The 21,514-nt window shown below is 34.8% G+C and overlaps 3 protein-coding genes across 6 annotated transcripts; 2 read left to right on the top strand and 1 right to left on the bottom strand.

Moving 5' to 3' along the window:
- The first annotated feature begins 1,871 nt into the window (after positions 1 to 1,871).
- Positions 1,872 to 6,980, top strand: LOC121782161 (cyclin-A2-1-like). 2 transcript variants are annotated; one of them, XM_042179888.1, is made up of 12 exons: positions 1,872 to 2,049; positions 2,945 to 3,291; positions 3,407 to 3,611; positions 4,186 to 4,319; positions 4,459 to 4,551; positions 5,192 to 5,325; positions 5,620 to 5,695; positions 5,785 to 5,861; positions 5,951 to 5,984; positions 6,089 to 6,238; positions 6,323 to 6,457; positions 6,550 to 6,980. In XM_042179888.1, the coding sequence occupies exons 2-12, from the start codon at positions 2,989 to 2,991 to the stop codon at positions 6,601 to 6,603; spliced, it is 1,395 nt and encodes a 464-aa protein (XP_042035822.1). In that variant the 5' UTR covers positions 1,872 to 2,049; positions 2,945 to 2,988; the 3' UTR covers positions 6,604 to 6,980. The 2 variants fall into 2 exon arrangements, with proteins under 2 accessions (XP_042035822.1, XP_042035821.1); XM_042179887.1 differs by having other exon boundaries at positions 3,407 to 3,674.
- A 1,034-nt stretch (positions 6,981 to 8,014) lies between these two features.
- On the bottom strand, positions 8,015 to 11,663 carry LOC121782162 (serine/threonine protein phosphatase 2A 57 kDa regulatory subunit B' kappa isoform-like). 2 transcript variants are annotated; one of them, XM_042179890.1, is made up of 3 exons: positions 11,330 to 11,663; positions 9,628 to 10,787; positions 8,015 to 8,669 (listed from the first exon to the last, which is right to left on the bottom strand). In XM_042179890.1, exons 2-3 carry the CDS (start codon positions 10,738 to 10,740, stop codon positions 8,331 to 8,333), a joined length of 1,452 nt encoding a protein of 483 aa, XP_042035824.1. In that variant the 5' UTR covers positions 10,741 to 10,787; positions 11,330 to 11,663; the 3' UTR covers positions 8,015 to 8,330. The 2 variants fall into 2 exon arrangements, with proteins under 2 accessions (XP_042035824.1, XP_042035823.1); XM_042179889.1 differs by having other exon boundaries at positions 9,628 to 11,663.
- A 5,554-nt stretch (positions 11,664 to 17,217) lies between these two features.
- On the top strand, positions 17,218 to 20,685 carry LOC121780858 (E3 ubiquitin-protein ligase At1g63170-like). 2 transcript variants are annotated; one of them, XM_042178501.1, is made up of 5 exons: positions 17,218 to 17,366; positions 18,028 to 18,827; positions 19,532 to 19,657; positions 19,739 to 20,021; positions 20,153 to 20,685. In XM_042178501.1, the coding sequence occupies exons 2-5, from the start codon at positions 18,169 to 18,171 to the stop codon at positions 20,360 to 20,362; spliced, it is 1,278 nt and encodes a 425-aa protein (XP_042034435.1). In that variant the 5' UTR covers positions 17,218 to 17,366; positions 18,028 to 18,168; the 3' UTR covers positions 20,363 to 20,685. The 2 variants fall into 2 exon arrangements, with proteins under 2 accessions (XP_042034435.1, XP_042034436.1); XM_042178502.1 differs by having other exon boundaries at positions 17,221 to 17,366; positions 18,142 to 18,827.
- Positions 20,686 to 21,514: the final 829 nt, after the last annotated feature.

The following is a 21,514-nucleotide window of genomic DNA, read 5'->3' as shown; positions in this document are numbered from 1 at the left end:
TCCGGTTTTTTTGCCCACCCCTAGATGCGAGATCAAATCCCAGTTATCCATATTTTGTAATTTAGTGGATAAAATAAATCAAATAAATGATATATCACTTCATTTAAGATTGTTTTACTTCATTTTATACAAACTTCATTATTTGATCATTTTATTTCATTACAGAAAAATTGAACTAAAATGATCTTAAAATAGACTATATATTGTCTAATAATGAACTATATTTCAGTTTGACGGTTTGACATTAATAATTAGTTCTGCCTATATCACAACCATAAAATTGAATAAAATCATACATTGTTACATACTCCTACTATATAAACTAAAATTTTGATTTATTTATGTTTTTTAAAAATACAAAATACACATAATGTCATGAATTTGAATATATATATATATATATATAGTAAAGAGTCTAATAAATTTCACAATAACCAAACTAGTTTACAAATGAAACTATATCTAAATACATTCATATACTACAAACGAAGAAAAAAGTTTGAATTGGTCTCCTCTTATATTCATTATAACTACATTGATTTTCTTAAGCAATACAAAACGTAGGGATTTGAATGAATTTACACATATGCTATATTTGTGAAAATGCAAAATTGAAATCACGGCTGTCTTTCAAGGCCAATAAATATATTCTGGAAAATTAACCTCAATCTTTTAGGATGTAAAATTCTTATGTACAACTGTACAAGGGAGTGATCAAATCTATGAAACTAATATCGAATGTGAAATCAACAAACTATTTATTCTTCGAAGTTGCAAAAGTCATGCAAAATATATAAACTTGTTTTTTTAGCAATATAAAATGAGAATGAAACACAGACTAATTGATAAGATGTTTTTTCTTAAATATTGGTGGATTCAATTGAGCATAAAGAAAGGAGCTCTAACCCTTACTAAAAATGCATAATAGTCCTACTATGTTTTTTATTATAAGATATTTATCTTTATTCAAAACTAAATTGTTATGTAAAGTTCATATCATTAATTTTGAAGGACTTAAAATAATTATAAAGAAAATTGTAAAATACAACTCATACTAATATTTTTTTCTGCGTTCAACCCACGCAATATGCCTAGAGATTCGTGTCATATTAGATGCTTGCGAGTAATTTCGAAAATAAACTTATATGTTCTCAACTATACAAATTCAAGTAGTTATTCAGTAGCCCCATATTTCATGTATCCAGAGTTACAAAATTTATAAAAACGATCAATACATTTTAGATCTAAACATTCATTATACAAAATAAACCATAGATACCATTAACATAATCATTTAATTCGTTTTAACTTTCAACCGTTTAAAACTTTCAAAATTCATTTACACGTGAAATTTGATATATGCATAACCATAAAATTCCATTGCTCCAAAAATTTAACATTGTTCAACATCAATGATAAAAAAAAAAGAAGAAGATGCTAGATTAGTAAACCAATCAATTATTTTCATCATTGATGTTTCAAATATAATTAAATTTAGGCAAAATTCTTAAATCAAAACATAACATGGTAAATAGTTTTCCCAACTGTAATTTCCAAACATCACAAATAAAATTAAAATCCTACCAAATGATTGAAGAACCTACATAAATTGAAAAGGTGATAGTGCACGCATTTAATTAATATTTTTCTAAACGTTCCTACCATTTATTCAATGATTCCTTATTAATTTCCTTCTTTTAATTTTTATTCCGTTTTTGTTGTTAAGGATTTTCAGGGATGGAAAAAAAAAAAAGAAAGTCGTGGGGGTAGCAAAATCAGGTGTGGAGGTAGCAGAAATGTATTCATGGAATTTGAGTAGTTTTGAACTGTGGCTTAGCCCCGCTCTCACGCTACGCTCCTCAGTATAAATAATCACTTCACTCTACACATGCTTCTCCTTTTCTCACCCACACTGACTCGCTCAACAACCCTTTGCATTTCTGTATCGACCGCATTTTTCGTTTGATGATCGATCTGCTCCAATCGAGAGGCTAACGCTGCTCTCGTAGTTCCGCAGCTGCTGTAGTGAGCTCGGTCCTCCAATTTTATGTGCGTCTCTCTCTCTTTTTTTTGTTTCTGTATCGGCGTTCATGGAATTTAGGCATTTTTTGTGTTTATTTAAGTTATTTTTTAGTACTTTTTTTTGTGCTAATGCTTGATGTTTATGAACATGTTCATGCTTGTATGAGTGTTGTGTTTATTAGTTTTGTTCGATTTTAAATGTAAATGCTGTTACTCATTTTTTTCTGTTCCAGTAGCGTTTTTGAGGTCTGATTTGAAATTCTGAAATATTTTTGCTTAGATCTGACTTCGGGGCTCGATTTTCAGTTTTGCATTTCTGGTATCATCTAGCGCTTCGTGGAGCTTTGTTTTCTGTAGCTCATTTTGTGTTTTCTAAAATAGGCAATGTGAGCGAAATAAGGAAGTTACCTTCGAAAGTTTGGGGAGATTATGTGACTGGATTAAAAGTCGAAATGGATGAGATTCTATTGGAGTTTAAATAGAATTATTTCTCTTATCACAGATTTGATATGTGATTTGAACAGAATATAACCCTAACATTTTTGGAATTGATAGCTGTTGTTGCGTTTTATGCTTTCGAATTGACTTTAATTTTGGTAAAAAAAATTGATTTGTTTGACTTTGCAAATCAATGTAAAATGTGGCACTTGAGATTACAAAGTTTAGTTGATTTTCTTGTTCTATGAATTGTTTCATACTGTTTTAAGCTCAATTATATATAAAAAAAGTGTAATTTGCTGCACGCGTTTTGGATGGTGAATGTAATTTCTCCATAAACTGAACACAATTAAAAACTCAGAATAAAAAGGCAAGAGCAAGAGAATTCTTATACTGTGCTTATATTTGAATTTGAAATATGCTCTACATCGTTAGGCTAGGTTATTTAGCTTGTTTTAACTTGCATCCTTTGTGATCATTGCAGCAATCATGAAGGCATGCTAATTTGGTTCCACAAGCTTTTATTCAATGAAGCATGCACTCATGAATGACGAGAATAGGCCATCCAACCTTGGGGAGCCTACTGCAAGAGTCACAAGAGCCCGAGCAAAGTTCTTAGGCTCATCGAGCGGATTGCCACCACTATATCCTTCAGCAAAACATGATGACAAACGGGTCTCACGAGCAAGCTTGAAAAGAGCTGCACCGGACAAATCAGTAGGGAGTTTGGCTGCTTGTCACCCGAATAAGAAAAGGGCTGTTCTTAAGGATGTAACCAATGTCAACTGCGAAAAGTTGTACATAAACTGCATCAATGCAGCGAAAGGTCAGGTGAGAACGGTACCACCATTTTTGTGGACATGTGACTGTAATAAAACGTTTAACCACTTTGTCACTTTCTCCTTCCATATTTGATCAATATTTGTGGAATACTGTCTTTGATCAGCCTATCAGGCAGGACAGGAAAGGGTCTTTACAGAAGAAAGGAAAGGTTGAGCCTGCTTGTTTTGCTAAAGGTTCCCAGGTGTTGGAAGTTATAATCGAAAACATAGTGGATGAGTTAAAGCTGGAGGGATCCCAGGGTACTTGTCCTGCTGTAGACTTGCCAACGGAACCAACTAAAGTTACAAATGAAGTGTCAGTTGCAGCAGGTTCGAGTCCTCTGAAGATAGATTCCATTAAAAAAATTTCACTATGGGGTCCATCTGGTAGAGGTTAGATTTGTACCTAGCTTTTCAATTTCATTATCGAATGTAAATTAAATCTGCAGTGCAATTTATGACAAATAAAATGTGTATATTTTTGGGAAACTTTTAACAAGAGTCCAGTGACATGCCAAGGTAAAATTTGTTTAAACTACATAATCACGTACATAGCTTGGATTCTAGCCAGTACAGTTTGACTTTTTTATTGATGAGGTGGGTACTTATAATCAATACTGTCAAAAGATTATTGAAGCAAGACATTTACAGATGACAAAAAATGCTATAACCAAAGTGAAGATAAGTTAGCAGCAGACTGCAGTTGTTTAAGTAGTTTAGTTATATATACCTATGGAATATTTATGTACTCATTATGGTGCTCAATACTTACTGTAAGGTGCAAATATAACAGCATAGAGGTTCTAGAAATCTGTTGTAGTCTAAAATTCACTTGATGAACATATACTATGTTTTTCTCTCTACTTTTGCCTCCACATCAGACATTTTCTGGCTGACCATGCAGATGATGGCAAGCTTTGCATGAAAGAGGAGAGCTTGGAAGCTAAGGGAGTTATTGATATAGATTCAAGACACAGGGACCCACAGATGTGTAGCCCCTATGCAGCTGATATATATACTAGTTTGTTTACAAGACAGGTTTGTTAGGTCTCACAGATTGACTAAATGCTAATAATCCTTTCTTTATTATGTGGACGGAGTAGAATCCTATCTCGTAATCAGGTTTTATTGGAATACTTCTTAATTCCATTATTAATTACTCTTGTACTTCTCTCAGGTCGACCGAAAGCCTTCACCGGATTACATGGAAAAGTTGCAGCGTGACATCACCAAGGGCATGCGGGGTATTTTGATTGATTGGCTTGTGGAGGTAGTTTGCATACTCTTGTATCTTTGAGCACTTATCTATGCTATCACCATCTTTCCTTTGTCATTATTCTGCACAAATTTTATGTAGGATACGATAGGCATTTATTTTAAAATCATAGAATATACATTGCTGCTGCAATCAAATCTACACCTTCTTTGCCTCGTACTGTGACCAACAAACTTAATTGTTATTTGCTACTTGCAGTTTCCTGTTCATACTAGTGGTAAAATACGAATATCACAATGGGACTTTTCTGAAATATGAACATGTGGTTGCCCTTTCCTCGTCTTTGTTTGAAGTTTGAACTTCGTTCTTCCGATTTACAGTCAAGTATACCTTGTGACATTAAGTTCTAGCACAAGCAGGCAGCATACATCTCTCCTTTTTATAGTCTTAGCCAAAGGTAAAGGAACCTCGAATCCCACATAACAGAGAATCTCACCTCAAACAAATACTGAAGGGAAACCAAAGTAATTTCCAAAGCCATTTTTAACTGTTTTTTTATCATTTTTCATTGCTTTGTGACTGCTAGAATGTTCTGCCGTTGATCTTGAAAGATCTCAGTCTTTTTGTCATCTTTTTTCTTGCTTCTTTTCGTTTTTCACTTGCATGCCATTTCATGTACACTCCTCTTTCTCAGGTTTCGGAAGAATATGAGCTGGTTCCTGATACTCTCTACCTCACTGTAAATCTTTTAGATAGATTCCTGTCTGAGAATTACATTGAGAAGCAAAAGTTGCAACTTCTTGGTGTAACATGCATGCTAATTGCATCGTAAGTTGTTCATCATAGAATATTTACTTTAAGAAACAAGGACATGCTAACTATATGGGTTTCTTTTGTTTGGTGCAACTGTATTTCATTCTCCTTTCAAGGCATTACTTATATTATAAGTGCTGGGGTTCATTAGATTATTTTCATTCAATTATATATCAAGACAACAAATCTAGTAATTTGTCGACACCTCATTGAAGGAAGTCAAAAGATTTGGTTTCCATGTTTTGGCATACTTTGTATGTCTAGAAGTTCTTATTCTTCTATTTATATGCTGCTGATTATTCCCCGTAGGAAGTACGAAGAAATTTGTGCACGTCGTGTGGAAGAATTTTGCTTTATCACCGACAACACCTACAAAAAGGAAGAGGTACCATGAGATCTACTAATCTACTCATCTCTCATTCTCGATATATTTAAATTGTTGTACATGTGCATTGACTTTGAGTGACACGACAGGTGGTGGAAATGGAAAGCCGTGTTCTGAACCTCTTGAAATTCCAATTATCCGTTCCCACCACGAAGAAGTTCCTCAGGTATCCACTGTAACTCAGCAATCATCTTAGCTTGGTTTTGATTCGCTGTGCTCACTGTCTTCAAATTTTTTTCTGCTTGTTCATTGAAGGAGGTTTATTCAAGCAGCACAAGCTTCTTATAAGGTAGACGAAACAGACTCTAAAAAAGTGACACAGTTGTCACTTTCTTAAGAAAGAACTTAGTACTTCAGTAGTTCAGTTTAACTAAACTGCTCCCCATTTCTCAGGTTCCTTCTGTTGAGCTGGAATTCCTGGCAAATTACTTAGCAGAACTAACTCTGGTCGAGTACAGTTTCCTCAAATACCTTCCATCCGTAACTGCTGCCTCTGCTATATTCCTAGCTAGATGGACTCTTGATCAGTCAGACGATCCATGGGTTCGTTTTCTAATGGCACTTAATTCCTCATTCCTCTCATTTTCAAGTTCATCTATCAAAAACCAATAGAATCACCTTTTGCAGAACCCAACACTGGAGCACTACACGAGGCACAAGGCATCGGAGCTGAAAAGCACAGTTCTAGAACTGCAAGAATTGCAGCTGAACACAAAAGGAGGCATGCTCAACGCCATCCGTGAAAAGTACAAGCAACCTAAGGTAAGACACAAAACAAACCCCATTCTATCCACAAACAATTTAAGTTACAGTTGCATTTGTTTTAACACATTGTGGGGTGTTGTTCGTGACAGTTCAAGTGTGTCTCGACTTTGCGCTCACCAGAATCTGTTGAGTCACTCTTCTAAGATTAACAGAGCCTCGTTTCCTGGTAATATTTATTGCAGCCAGCTGACATGGTAAAAAACAACACAGCCACCGGCAGATAAGTAAGTGGGCGACTAATGGATGCCGTCCCCATTCTTTACTCATACTTCTTGCAGCATCTCTCACCCTCACCATTGATGTTGTAAACCAATCAGCTCTGGTGCTTCCAGAAATGCTTTTGTAATGGCAAGAATGATATGAGAAGCTACTAATTTATAAAAGCACATAATGCCTCTCAGCTTTTCTTTTCGACTTAATTGTGAGAATTCTGGTAACTTGGCTTTAGCTTCTTGCTTCTTGAATATGTCTCTCAACATCTTCATCATTACATCAATGATCATAATTTATTCCAAATAAATTTGACTCTCTATCTTCCCTCTCATCTCAAAACTACTGCAAAGAAATGCCAATTTTTTGGATTTGTCATCACGTATATTAGAGATTGTTGTTGCCTGCAGCCAAACAGCATATTTGATATCAGAATTTTGTTTTCTAATTGGTATGTAAAGCTGTATATTATTTGCAATCTTTGGTTTAGTGTGTCAATTTTTTGCATCTACCAAAGTTTGTAGTCTTTCAGTGTAGAATCATGATGCTTGGCAAGTATGTGGTTGAAAATTAGTTGCATTAGTAGTAGTTACATGCCAAATGAGTTCAATGTAAACTCCTACACAATCTGTACAAGCCGTTGGCATTTCTAAGCAATGAGTTCTTATGTTTTACTGATTGGATTCTCGATGGCCGTTCTCCGATCCTGAGCTTGCTGGAACCACCATACCAAGCGGTATCAGAGCATCTTCCGGCACCTATGCTGGCGCCCCAAATTCGCTGTTGAAGGAATACATCGCACGATTGTAGGCAGAAATGAATAACTTCATCATCAATCGTGCAGATTCTTGTGAGACAAGAGTGCATATTCTTGTGGAACGAAGAGAGTAATTTTTAAGTTGACTTCCAACTCGATTTACTGAATTAATAAAAGAAAAAAATAAATCGCTCGAGTTGTCCTCTAGTTTTCAATGTCATCCATTATTTTCGAGGGGAAATGCATTTGGTATAAATAGGTTTTGTATTAATTTTTACTTTATACCAATGATTAAATTCAATACATCAATTATTTTTGCAGTGCAAAAAATACTCACATCAATGCTAAGTGCTCAATTTGTTACAAATGTGATGTTTCTGCTATTAACTCTAGAATCTAGATATACCACTTGACTTTTTTTGTGGTATTAAATGGGTCACAGATTTAATAATTGTGGATGTTGTTTATATACTGTATCACTGAATTTTCTTATCCACTTTGTTCAGAAATGAACAGTTATGAGGACCCAATGCTATCTCAGAGAAAGAGACAGGAGAGGAGAGGAGAGGAGAGGAGAGGAGAGGAGAGGAGAGATAATAATTATAATTAAGTTGGCCAAAAAAGGGTAGGAAAACAAGAGACAGAGAGAGAGAAATAAAAAAAAAAGAGAGACTAACAAACAACAATTAGTTTAGTAAAAATACTAAGTAAGGCAGAGACCTTTCTGGGGAGAATAGAGATAAAGATAGAGAAACAGAGCAGCATCAGCAGATTCAGATTAGAGTTTGTCACAACAACAGGCTGGGCGTCCTTACCATACCAAACGGCGGCGATTCCGACGCGGCTCCTTCTGGTTTCCCCCACCACAAAAACCCCCAAGGCAAACAGAATCATCAACCCACTCTACACTAAGCTTACCAGAACTGGAGTCCTACCCGTCACTGGCTGGAGACTCGCGGCATTCTCCAGTCGCTCCCACACTTCCTTCCGTCTCTCCACCTCTGACTTTTTACGTGCTCGGTCCTCCTTGTAATTTGCAATGCAGGCCACAATCAGCGTGTCGTCCATCTCTGCCAGCATTCTTTTCACGTTTAGAGTCAAGTTCAGGACGGCCTGGTTCCAGTGGTGCTCCGAGTTCTGTTCCAGAGCTGGGAAAATTATTGGCACTATAACTTGCCGGTTGTGTGCTATTAGGTTCACGACTTGATCGTTGTTCCACAGAAAAAGAGCTCTTTCAGCTACCTGCATAGGAAGGGAGTGGTCCTTGTGTTATTACCATTGATGTATAAAGACGCAGTGTGACTCAAGAAGGTTCAAGAAAAAACAAAGTCGTTTTGAATACACCGATCAGCAAACATATTTCTCCAGAACACTAAGCATAATAGATTCATGTATTCCTTAAACTTTTCCATAGCAAAAGGCAATAGTCCCTTGTGCCAAAATATCAAAGGCTTCTTTTGAAAACGAGCAATATCATAAGATCTCCACAAATAAACAAGAGCTGTAGAATGACTCCCAACTTTCTCGGCTCCCGTTGCAACTCATAATAGAAATATGAACACCAAACGAGTTCCTAATAAGCACTTTGTTTCGTCCTCCACAATCCATAACATGGACTCGTTTCGTCCTCCACAATCCATAACATGGACTCTGTCTAATATTATAATGTTTTACTACTTAGGATTTATCAGAAGCATCTGGGCTGGGCCCATTCGTGATTCGCCTAAAAATTTCTAACTCAAAATGTTTTCTTTCTTGCTGCTTGTTAAGCGTCTTCATGCGCCCTAAACTAGATCAGTTCGAAGATATGACACCTCTTCATCTTCATGCCCCTTTAAGCATATGGAGTAAAGTTTATGATGAAGATTGATAACATTTTAGAAGATCCTATTGAATTTAATGAAAAAGTTTTACAAAAAAAGTGATGAAGCATTAATTCCAGGATGATAGAGTGTAAGCGGAGCAAGGATGCATGACAAGCTTCACCATATACAAAAAAGAGGATCCACAATAGAAGCAAATAAACGTGGGCAAAGCAAGCTTAACAGTATTCAGAAAACACTGCTGCTGATGGAACATGGAACCAGAGACATAGATAGTACAAGCATATGCTACTAGACACAACAAAACAATTACATATATCACTATCATGGTATTAAGTTGTACTAATAACCAAAAGACAATAAAATACACCGTTTACCTGAAAATGGTAGTTATTGATGCAGTGCCCAAGACGCCAAAACAATGGAACCATGACCTTTTGAAACTCGGCCATATTAATTATTTCAAGAATCTCCTCCAACTGACCCAAAAACATGACCTCCTTTTGGCTATTCGTGACAGGCCAATATTTCAAAAGCCCTGTAATCACGCAACTAGCCAACTTCGGCTCCTTCTCAATAAACTGACTCACACAATATGACAGCTGCTGAAAGTAAATCCCCAATGACTTTGGCTTGTGCAGAGGAATCAGTGCCCTTGAAAGAAATATTTTGTGTTCCTCTTTTAGAGGCAGAGCGAATCCGGTGATCACACTCCCAAAAATCTCCAACAACTCTGCAATCCCATTATGTTTCTCTGCCTCAAACACAAATCTATAGAACACACTGCTCATACACTTCCTTATAAATGGCCGATGAACCATAAACTTCCCATATACCCTGTGGAGAATTGCCTTCAAACAGTCCCTTTCCCGGGGATCCTCTGAATCAAACAAGTCAATGATTCTCAGAATAAAGGCGTAATTTATATACTTCTTGGCGACTTTAGTTTCCAAAGAGGGTGAAGTAACAAACTTGAGCAGGAAATCATACACTATCTGCAAGTGCGACCAGGCCGGATCAAACGTTGGCTCGTCATCATTGTCATTTTCACCTGAACTCGAGCTACTAGACCGCGTACTTGGTGGGAAAACACGAAACAAGTTAACCGAGCACATCTTGCAGGATGCTAAAATAGCGGGCTCTGTGAATTTCGGGGGGTTCTGCGATACAAAATCAAGCAGCTCGAGCAATGTGGATCGTTTAAGCTCCTTTTCTTGAACATTCTTCATGGGATCAATGAAATCAAACACCACACAGCAGAGACTCAGCTTACTTATGAAAAGATTCATCTTTTCTGTACTCGGGACATCCTTGAAGGCGAGCAACGGCTCGATTCCAGCAATCACACTGGCCGGAAAGACTGCAGCCGAAGCTGCTCTTTTAGCAGCAGGCCCGCCAGCAGACGACGAATTTGGCCCCGGGTTGGTGTTTCTTGGAGAATCAGTATCCGGAGGCTTCCGAGGCAATTTACCAAGAATTTGCTTCCACATTCTGGGTTATTGATTTTTTTTCCAAGGAAAAGTTGAAGAATATAGCACTAAAGAAAAAAGACTGATACTTTAGGGTTTCAAATTAAAAGGCATTTTGGAGTAAAGCATAGAGAATGAAAGAAAACTAGCCCAGAAACATAATTAACAAATCAAGGATGATAAAAACAAATTGGGGATCTGAGAAAAAGCCAGCCCTAAATTGAGATTTCCTAACACAATCGCATAAACTACACAAATTACAACCGAAACTATAAATTCACCAATGCACACCAAAAATTCCTCAGCTGCACCCAACCAGACTCCAATAAACAACCCACCAAAGCAGAAACCATAATTAAAAACTCACAAAGATGGCTTACATTCATTCACACATACATCTGCATGTATAATTGCATATCTTCCCTTTCCCGGGTTTAGATAGAAACTGAATCAATCTTTTCAAAGGGCTAGAAAAAAGTCGAAATTTTTAAACAGAGAAAACCTAGGATTCCCCAAATTGAGGAGAGGGAAAATGAAAAGGGAAGAAAAAATGGCAAAAACCACAAACACACATGCAGATTAGGGGGAAAAGGTTAGGATCTTCACTTACACATACACATTGCATTATTATATATGTGCAATAGAGGTGTCTGTGTTCGTGGGTGCCAAAAACCTAGGAAACTTGCCATTGATGGGCTGAGAAATCGTCAATTCAATAATTCATCACAGGTTTTTTTTGTCAGTTTCAAGAATTCAAAATGGGAAGGGTAGAAATTAGAAAACAAATTGGGAATTGGAAAAATGAGAAATGGAAATGATGATGATGATGATGATGATGATGATGATGATGATGATTATTGCGCTTTTTCCACAGTGATTCAGAGTGCAGATCCACCATCATCCATGACATAGGATTTCGCCTTTTTCTTACCTTGTTATGGTCCACTCTTTTCTGAAAAGTTCCTAATTTCATTTTGGGGGAAAACCAATTTCTTTTTCACCATAAGCTTTCTCACTTTTCTGTTTTATTACACCCCTCTTTATTTTTCATTTTTTTTACTCCAATGTTTGTTGTTTTATTTCATTGAATGAATGTAAGTATTTATTTATCTGTGTCATATGTTTTTTTTAAAGTTACTGTTACAATTAGCTGTAGATTAATTTACTATACATTGACAATAAATGTGATAGTACTATATTTTTTATTTTTTTATCATTAACAAGATTATTCACCGACGGATCTAGCCCAATGATTTTGAGACAACTGACACAAGGATTTAAAGATGCTCAAAGAGTGGGACAACGGGATTTAAAGATGCTCAAAGGGTGGGACAACTGGCCTAAGGATTTAAAGCTGCTGATTTGTAGACACCTCAAAGGGTGGGACAACTGACACAAGATGCTCCATGTCCAAAAGGGATCGATCCCCTGACCTTGTGTACGTGTGATCCATAATCAATTTCCATTATTATGGATGCACTTACAATAATCACTTTGCAAGCATACTAAAACTAATGATTGTTTATGGGTAAAACTATATTTTGGGCTTCCGCGTGGGATTTCAAAAATCAAAATAACTTAAAAGGTTAGGCTAAATGAATAAGAAATTGAATTACACTAAGTTTAAATCTCGATTCACTTAATCGAATTAAGTTGTCTAAATTATCCACCCGAAATCTAATTTAGATTGAATTAATTTCAGCATTCTATAAAATTTTATAAATAAAAGTTTATTTAAATTGAGAGAGACAAGAGAGTGTGTGTCATTTGAAATGATTATAGAAAATGATGACAAAATAGCCGTAGAGGCAAAACAATATAACTAAAATGTACAGTATTCATATATATCGAAAAAGTATTTTAAAAGAAATTAAGTTTCTGTCCAAACATTAACAATTATTTTTATGATATACTGAAAAGATGCAGACATCATTCTGTATGGCTCACTTTTACAAAAGACATTTAAGTTAAATCCACTATGGTGTTAGATTTTAACTATTCTATTAGTTCCATAGTCACGATTCTATATTTAAACACACATATGCATATATAATAATTTAGTTCATCTTATTATTTATTTATATTTTTATTAAAATAAACTACGTGAATAAACTATTATTAAAACTAAATATATAACTAAAACTAATTAAACAGTGGGAAATATAAAATTTGAAAAAACTAATAATATTAAATCAATATTTTAAAAAGTAAATTATTAATTTGGATTATCATTGAGTCTGGGTTTAATTATGAAATTAAAATACACATAAAACATAATTAGATTATGAGAAATGTAGAAATAGTATATACATAATTTATATAAATAAAATAATTATAAGTTCAAATCCCACTTGCATAATGATAACAGCATGAATCTAGGCAAATAAACAATTAGTTAATTATATGCATATCTATGAAACTCGCTAGTTATTGTCCAGGATAGCTTAAGGTGGAAGATTTTAAGATCATTAACAACTACTTATTCCGTCCCAAAAAAATAGAATAGTTTTACCATTTTGGTTCGTCCCCCAAAATTAATAGAGTTTAAACATGGAAAGTTTTCCAATAAATAATAATATTACACATCATTTATAGTAATATGAATCCACAATCTACTAACATTCATTCCACTACTTTTTTGTCTCTCTCTTACTTTTTCTCATAGAGTGAACTACATGAATAGTACATGATCGTTCACTTTCGCACAAAATGACACCTGATCTTTTTTTATATCGTTTTTGGTACCTCATGACAAAAATAACTAATATGAATCTTGTTGATTCAAGAAACATATGTGCTCGGATTTGTTCTTGCAAAACTATTCAACAACACAAATAAGAAATATGACAATAAAATGATGAAAAATAAGGAGAAAATGATAAGTGTTATGATTTAGATTAAAGCTCAAGAAAGAAAACTCAATGGCTACTTTCACAAACAAAAACCTAATGACTCCCACCAACTAGCAACACAAGAACTAGTAAACATACATTCACAAATAATCTAAGTCCGACAATAGATTAAATGCAATCACAAGGAATTTTGGATAAATCTTCAATGATGAAGATGGGGTGCTCAAATTTGAGTCTTTGTTCTTCAATAATATTCTAAGTCTAATGACAAAAACCCTAGATATGGGTATTTATACAAGAGGATAAAAGTACTAAATAAAAGAGACAAAAAGAGTTAAAAAACACAAGTCGCACAAAATGCCCGGTCGGGCGTTTTTCCTCCTTAGAAACTCCCGGGTCGGGCAAACTCTCTTGAATCGGATCCAAAAATTACCAAAAAACCCTCGGGTTGGCGTTTTCCCCTTGAAAACCTCCCGGGTCGCGTGTTTCTTTCTGGACTGCGCGACTTATGTAAAACGATAAGAACTTCCTCACCCGGGCTCTGATTGAGGCGTGCAAGGTACTCACGGGAAGCTATTTCGACGATGAAGCCAATGGTGGTATGAGGAGATAATTTGGACTTTATCTTCATAGGAATATTCTGGTTTGAATTAGACCTCCAAATCCGGCTTGGCTCCTTGCCATGTTTCCACCTTCTTCTCGGACTCCAATCAACCCATTGCCCTCGATGTCGTTGTATCCTATGATTGTGAATACCCGGATTCATATAATCTCCCCTTCTATGTGAAAGGCTTTGTCCTCAAATCCTTCTATTCTTCTTTGGGACACCCAGATTCATATAAATAATATTAGGTACCGAACATGTGATTTTTGAGTCATAGAGGGTATCATTGAAAATTTCAATTAAATAGTACCAAACATGTGGTTTTTTTCCTTTCTTCTTAGTTTCTATTTCCTCTTCTTTTTTCTTCATTTACATATTTTATACATACACCTAATTGACATCCATAATATAAAACAAGGACAAAATATCTAATTAAATCAATTGTTTAAACTAATTAAATTAATTAAATATTTTTTAATTTAACTATTTGATATCATTTTAGGACTAAAACACCTAATTAAAAATATTCAATCATTTTATATTGTTCTAAATATAATTCATAATTTTAAATTTTATTAACACTATATTGATTAGTATTAATAAGATAAAATAATAATAATTATTATTTAATATTATACAATTTATATTTTAAATAAGAATATTGTATTTATTTATTAATTACAGAGTTATTAATATAATAATAATATAAAAATTAAATATTAATTTATAACAATAAATGTATAGAAGAGAAAGTTAGAGAATATATATATATAGAGTTGTGATCATATGATAACCCCCAATTTATGTGATAACCCTATAACCAAATCTGGACCACACATATTTTATAATCTTGTGGCTGAGATTCAAACTTAGATTTACTTCATAAAAAAGGCGCAGAGGGTAAATATGTCATTTTGTCGGATAGAATGATACTCTGAGTTGATAAAATGATAGTTTTGTCGGATAGAATGATACTCTGAGTTGATAAAATGATAGTTTTGCCGGATAGAATGATACTCTGAGTTGATAAAATGATAGTTTTGGTCCGGAAATCGTAAACCGTCGAGATTTACTTTGCAGCCACGGCGTGTAATGTATCAGTGTAATGTACAGTATGTATCAGTACTATTTCTTATTTTATTGTGAAAAAATCGTCAGAACATAAACAATTAGGATTTCTACCTTTAATATGGTATATGATGTATCATGTATATGACATGTAAAAAATAATTAAATCAAAGAAACCATGACAAATACTCCTATAATATTATGGGGGCGTTTTAGATTTTTTATTAGAAAAAAGACTCATATACCCTTGCCCGCCTATTTGTTTGTCAAAAGCGGGTGACATGCTACAATTTTTAAAATGTGTGGTGGAGATTTAGTTATAGGGTTATCACACAAATTGGAGTTATCATTATATATATATATATATGTATATATATATCATTTTTGGTCCTCTTTCCGTGTATGCCCAAAAATGCCCTCCATAGCAAAAATGTGAAAATGTGATTTTTTATGGGGTATTTTGGTGAGAAAATTAGCATCAGGTACTGAAATTGTGATTTTTATGTACCAAAAACGATATAAAACAAAGATCAGGTATCGTTTTTGTGCGAAAGTGAAAGATCGGATACTATTTATGTAGTTCACTCTCTCGTATTTCTCTTTTGTACATTAATATCATGTCATTTACAAGTTTGTCAATTTTTTGGGAACAAAATGAATATATTTTACAGCCTCAAGTTCACAAATTCTCTTAAGGTTCATTATTAAAAACTAATCCTCCTTTACATGCCCAATTTACATTATTTAGAGAATAAAACAACCAATCACATAAACACCACTTATATAATATAGGGTTGGGTACTTTGGTCAATATCAATTACTATGTGAAATATATATTGTTTTAATCAATTAGTCGTGCACGTCTTAAGTGTAGTAGTAATATATTTCTACCATTACTCCATAATAAGAGAGAGCCAAATAGTGCCACGTATGTTCTTTTGATTTTGATTTTTTTCAAAGTCTACATTCTTTCGACATGGCTTCGATATAAATTGTACACGTGACACGACGATTTATTTTCTAATCCTCCCTCCGTCCCTAATAATTCATCCCCATTTGACCCGACACGAGTTTTAAGAAATGTAATAGAAAGTGAGTTAAAAAAGTTGGTGGCATGTGGATCCTACTTTTATATATTATTTTTATAATAAAATGTGAGTGTTAATGAGTTAGTGGAATGTATGGTCCACTATAAAAAGTCGTAAAAGTGAAAGGTGAAAAATTTTTAGGGACAAATGAAAATGGAAATAAATGATAAATTTTCTGGGACGGAGGAAGTACTAGAAGTTAGGAGTATTTAATATTTGCCACCAAAGAAATGTGAAAAATAATATATGCACACACATGTTTAGAAAAAAACTACTAGTTGTAGGTTTAATTGTATACGTCATGAAAAGTATTAGCAAAAATTATTAAACTAATATGGTTCTAAAAAATAAAATTCGTGGCATCGATCACAGTGACAAATGATTGTTGTCGGTGTCAGAAAGTTTGGGAGGTACGATAACAATATCAAATAATGTATGACGAATGAAACATAAAAGTAAACTTTAACCCAAAAGAATAATTTGGAAGGTACGATAACAATATCAAACAATGTAGGACGAATGAAGTATAAAAGTAGAATTTAACCCAAAAGAATAGAGGCAAAACGGCCTTACCATGAGTTGGACAACAATTTCAAAAATCAAATTTTATTGAATTACACAATCTTCATAAATTGAGTATGATATGATCAATCGAATACCTAAAACCTGCTTCAATAGACTATGATTAATTGCTACTCCCTTCATTTCATGATTTAGTGGAGTAAGTGCGTGATGATATTTTTATCCACCCAACCCATAATTAGGGCAACTTTTATTTTGACAGATTATTTATCACAAAAATGCAATCTTTTCCTCAAAAAAGAAAAAGAGAATTATAGTATAATCAAATAAATAATTACGAAAGTCGAAATATATAAATAATAATAAATGCAGTGCAGTATTTCGAAAAGCGGAAAAAACCAACTGTTGAAGTAGATTGAATGATTCCATCAACAAGACAGGCTTCCGTCTACCAGAAAAATTTATTCTGATTATCTGCTTTCATCAAACCCTAGTTCTAGTTGCTTTATTCCGGTAATAATTAAATTGTTCTCTAATTTGATTAGTTAGTAGCTGTTAATACATAGATTTTGCAGATGTTTAAATTCGTGAATGGTCAATTGATTAAGCCTTCGTTATACTTTTCCAATTCTTTACGGTTTCAGATTTTGATTTGAGTTTACTACGTGTTGGACTGTGGTCTTGTATTGCGGATATGCTCAACGATCTAATAGTTCAAAATTCTGCAAAGTAGAGGGTGGGGAATTAGCTGGGATTGTGGAAAATTTAAGTAATTCAGCATTTTCTTTGGTAATTTGGTGTTATTTTCAGCTCATGTGATGGTTTGTGTGCTGAAATTTTTAAGATCGGTTTGTGTTTTACTTATATAAGTAACTGGAATTGTATGGGCTAATTATATTGGTAGACTATCCTCTAAATTTGGTATCTATTGAAATCATAAGCTTTGTTCACTGGGCTATTTAGATAAAGCTTTTCTACTGTGCTTATTTAGCGAGATGTAAATACTGTGACAGGAACGGTAAACTAATGTTGAAGAAATCATATAGTATGTGCTAAGCGTCTTATTCTTTAGATTATGTTAGGAAAGGGGAATCGTGTACGGTTATATAAATGGAACGAGTAAGCTTCTAAATTCTAATGTTTATGCTTTATGCTATTTATGTGCTGTGAACAGATAAGATACTGTCCATCAATGCCCTTAATCTCGGATAGATTGTTGCTGCACAATTTTCAGCGTTGTAGGAAGGGATCTGAAGTTTTTTACTAGCCTGTTGTCCCATGTTTTCAGAGTGTCGTCGAGGGTTGGCAGACTTGAATGGCTTTTCCCCTACTGGGACATCATCGTAAAAGTTTAAGTAGTGAAACTGATTTGTTGATGGAGGGAGCTGACAGTCGCAGTGATACTGAACACGTTATTGACATAACAGGCAGTGGTACTGCTTCTTCATCTAATTCATCCCATGAAAGGCCGTCAACTGGTTTGGAGCAGCAAAGGAGTGAAGACCTACCATCTACTAGTTCAAGGGTTCCCCTTTATCAGCCTCAACCTTTTACTACCGGTGGGACAAACTCTAGGAATTCATCACTAAGTCGAAGAGAAAGTACTCGCAGCCGACAAAGAAGTCCATTAAATTCTGGTTTATGGATATCTGTTGAGCTTTTATTGACAGTCAGCCAAATCATAGCAGCTGTTGTTGTCTTGTCATTGTCAAGAAGTGAGAAACCACGTGCGCCTTTGAGAGCATGGGTTGTTGGATATGCATCTGGCTGTTTGGCAATACTTCCCGTTCTATATTGGCGTTTTAAACATCGTAACCAAAGTCCTGAGCAGGAATCATCGCAGAATGGACAAGATGCTTCCCTGAGCAATAACTCTGCTGGTCCTTTCACTAGAAGATCAATAACCAGAGAAGATAGCTGGACAACTGGTACAACAACTAGAAGCACTCAAAGTAATGGACTGCCAAATTCAAGGTAATGTTGTTGTACACGAATTTAAAAATGCAGTGCTATGCGTCTAGCCTTGACTTTGTCATTTTCATGAAATCTAAGTTTCTGAAATTGTAATTTTGGAAAGTTTATATAACCCTTGTATGGTTTCCAAAATTAAAAAAAAAAGTTGGGTAACATGTTATAGAGAAGCATATGCTCAGTCTGCAAGATTTTTATATCATTTCCAAAGGTTGGTTGATACAGATGTTTCTCTTGTTTCTTCTCTAGCTAGTCACCCAATTACTTATAGTAATACCAGATTTTTGTAATAACATCGAAGGTCAGGGGCGGGCGTGGAAGGGGGGGGGTGTTGCAAAATAGACATTGTGGAGTTCATAATTTTTATTTCTTCTTCTTTTGTTGGTTAGGATGGGGAGGGGGTGCTGACTTTTATATTGAAGCTGCTTTGAACTTGTTTATTATAGAAACTTCTAGGTAATCAAATGTTTAGTGGGGGGTTACACTGTATGCTTGATGTAGCTATTCGGGCTAACCAGTCATACATGCTTATTCCACAACATAGCTGTAGCTCTGGGTATCTTTTATCTGTCCTGTAGTCCAAGAAGAAGCCATGTTTCCTCTTGAAAGCTGTGTCACTTTTATGAACTAGGCCTCTTGCGAAACTATCTCTCAATATCTCAAGTACTTGTACTTAGGTAGTCTAATAGCTGTGCTTACTTTTTCAGGCTTAAGGTGTTTGTCGAATATTTTAAGATGGCTTTGGACTGCTTCTTTGCTGTGTGGTTTGTCGTTGGAAATGTATGGATTTTCGGTGGCCACTCTTCTTCCTCCGAAGCTCCCAATTTATACAGGTATGAGAGCATATATTCGAGTAGAGCTCGTATGCATGGAAAACTTTTCGAATGTAATGTTCTTAAGTTTTCCACTTACAGGTTGTGCATAGTGTTTCTGACCTTCAGCTGTATCGGATATGCTATGCCTTTTATTCTGTGTGCTACAGTCTGCTGTTGCCTCCCTTGTATAATATCAGTACTGGGCATCAGAGAAGATTTTTCTCAGAATCGAGGAGCTACTCAAGATTCGATTAACTCTCTACCAACGTATAAATTTAAAATGAAGAAAAGCAAGAGCAAGGAACATAGCAATAATGCACCCGAGGGTGGGATAGTGGCTGCTGGTACAGAGAAAGAGCGTGCAATATCAGGAGAGGACGCGGTAAGCTTCACTTATCGCTATCTCAAACAATGCGATTCAGTTTCCTAAACTGTAGCTCTTGTTCAGCTATTTGATAGTTGACACAATTGCTGCAAATGTATATAACCGTTGAACTATGCTCTCCTCAACAGGTTTGCTGCATTTGCTTAGCGAAATATGTGAACAATGACGAACTCAAGGAGCTGCCTTGCTCTCATTTCTTCCACAAGGACTGTGTGGATAAATGGCTGAAAATCAATGCCACATGCCCTCTCTGCAAAGCCGATGTTGGTGATACCATTTTCAGCTCACTCACTGAAGCAACGGCCAACCTACACAACAGCACAATGCTGTATCGCTGAGGAAAAAGAAACACGTTCCAGATTGTTCTTTTGTCAGTTGTGCATAGTCGACCATGTGAGGCCGGAACTCACACTCCTATTGGGTGGTTCTCGGGCTGAAATTGCAATAATATTTCATGGTACGGGGCTCAAATTGCAATCCTATGTGGTGGATTGGGGTGTTGGATTAGATTCTACTGTTGTAGTTTGATCTATGAGTGTTCTATGCCTGTGACTGATGTGAATTTTCAAGAATATTGTTATGTACCCAGGATGAGAGAAATGGATTGATGTACTTTTTATGTAATATAATGATACATGTGTCACATACTAAATTGTATGAATCCCACTTGGCTTATATACTAAATTGTATGAAAACTACTTGAGTGAAGCCTCCTCCCTTCCTATTCATCTTAAGGGATCGTTTGGAGCGTTGATTTATTCATCAAGATAATTTTTATTTTTGTTATTTGATAGATAAAATTAAAATTAGAGAAATTTCAAATATAAGGTACAAAATAAGGTCTCTTCTTTGGCATGGGCTTGAACAAATATATAAAAATAATGAGTGAACCCGGAATTCTAACTAAGGATGGATCGAAATGACTAATGGGGTTCCTAAGTATAGACAAAGTATTTTTAAAATTCGTAATAAGTGAAAAGGTACTTAAACTCATTATAAATAGGATTGATGAAAAATGATGTCATTTTTGGTTCTTGATAGATAAGTAGATTAAACATATCTACCGTGAAACGAACCAGGTGGCCAACTTCATGGCTAACCGGGGCTGACGATGAACGAGAGCTTTTGACGTGATCCTCCAACATTGCTAATCTTCTTCAGCAAGATAAAATAGGTTAGACTGTTCCTCAGTTTGTTTCTGCTTAGGCTTTAGAGCGTTTGACTCTCTTATTGTAACAAAAATAAAATAAAATAAATAAAAAATGATGTAAATATAAAAATGAAAAACCAATTATACATTTATTATTTTGCAGGTACACACTCTCTTTATCTCATAAAAATAAACCATTTTTCCTATTTTAGATTTGTCTTGTAAAAATAGCAACTTTTATTTTTAGATTTTTTTTCATTCTCAACTAACAATACTAATATACTATAATCACTTTTTTATTATCTTTATTTTAATAATTATATATTAAAATTCGTCCTTT

Source organism: Salvia splendens, chromosome 20, assembly GCF_004379255.2.
Source record: "Salvia splendens isolate huo1 chromosome 20, SspV2, whole genome shotgun sequence".
Taxonomy (NCBI): domain Eukaryota; kingdom Viridiplantae; phylum Streptophyta; class Magnoliopsida; order Lamiales; family Lamiaceae; genus Salvia; species Salvia splendens.
Note: the sequence above shows the minus strand (reverse complement) of the source record. Positions and strands in the feature narration are given on the sequence as shown.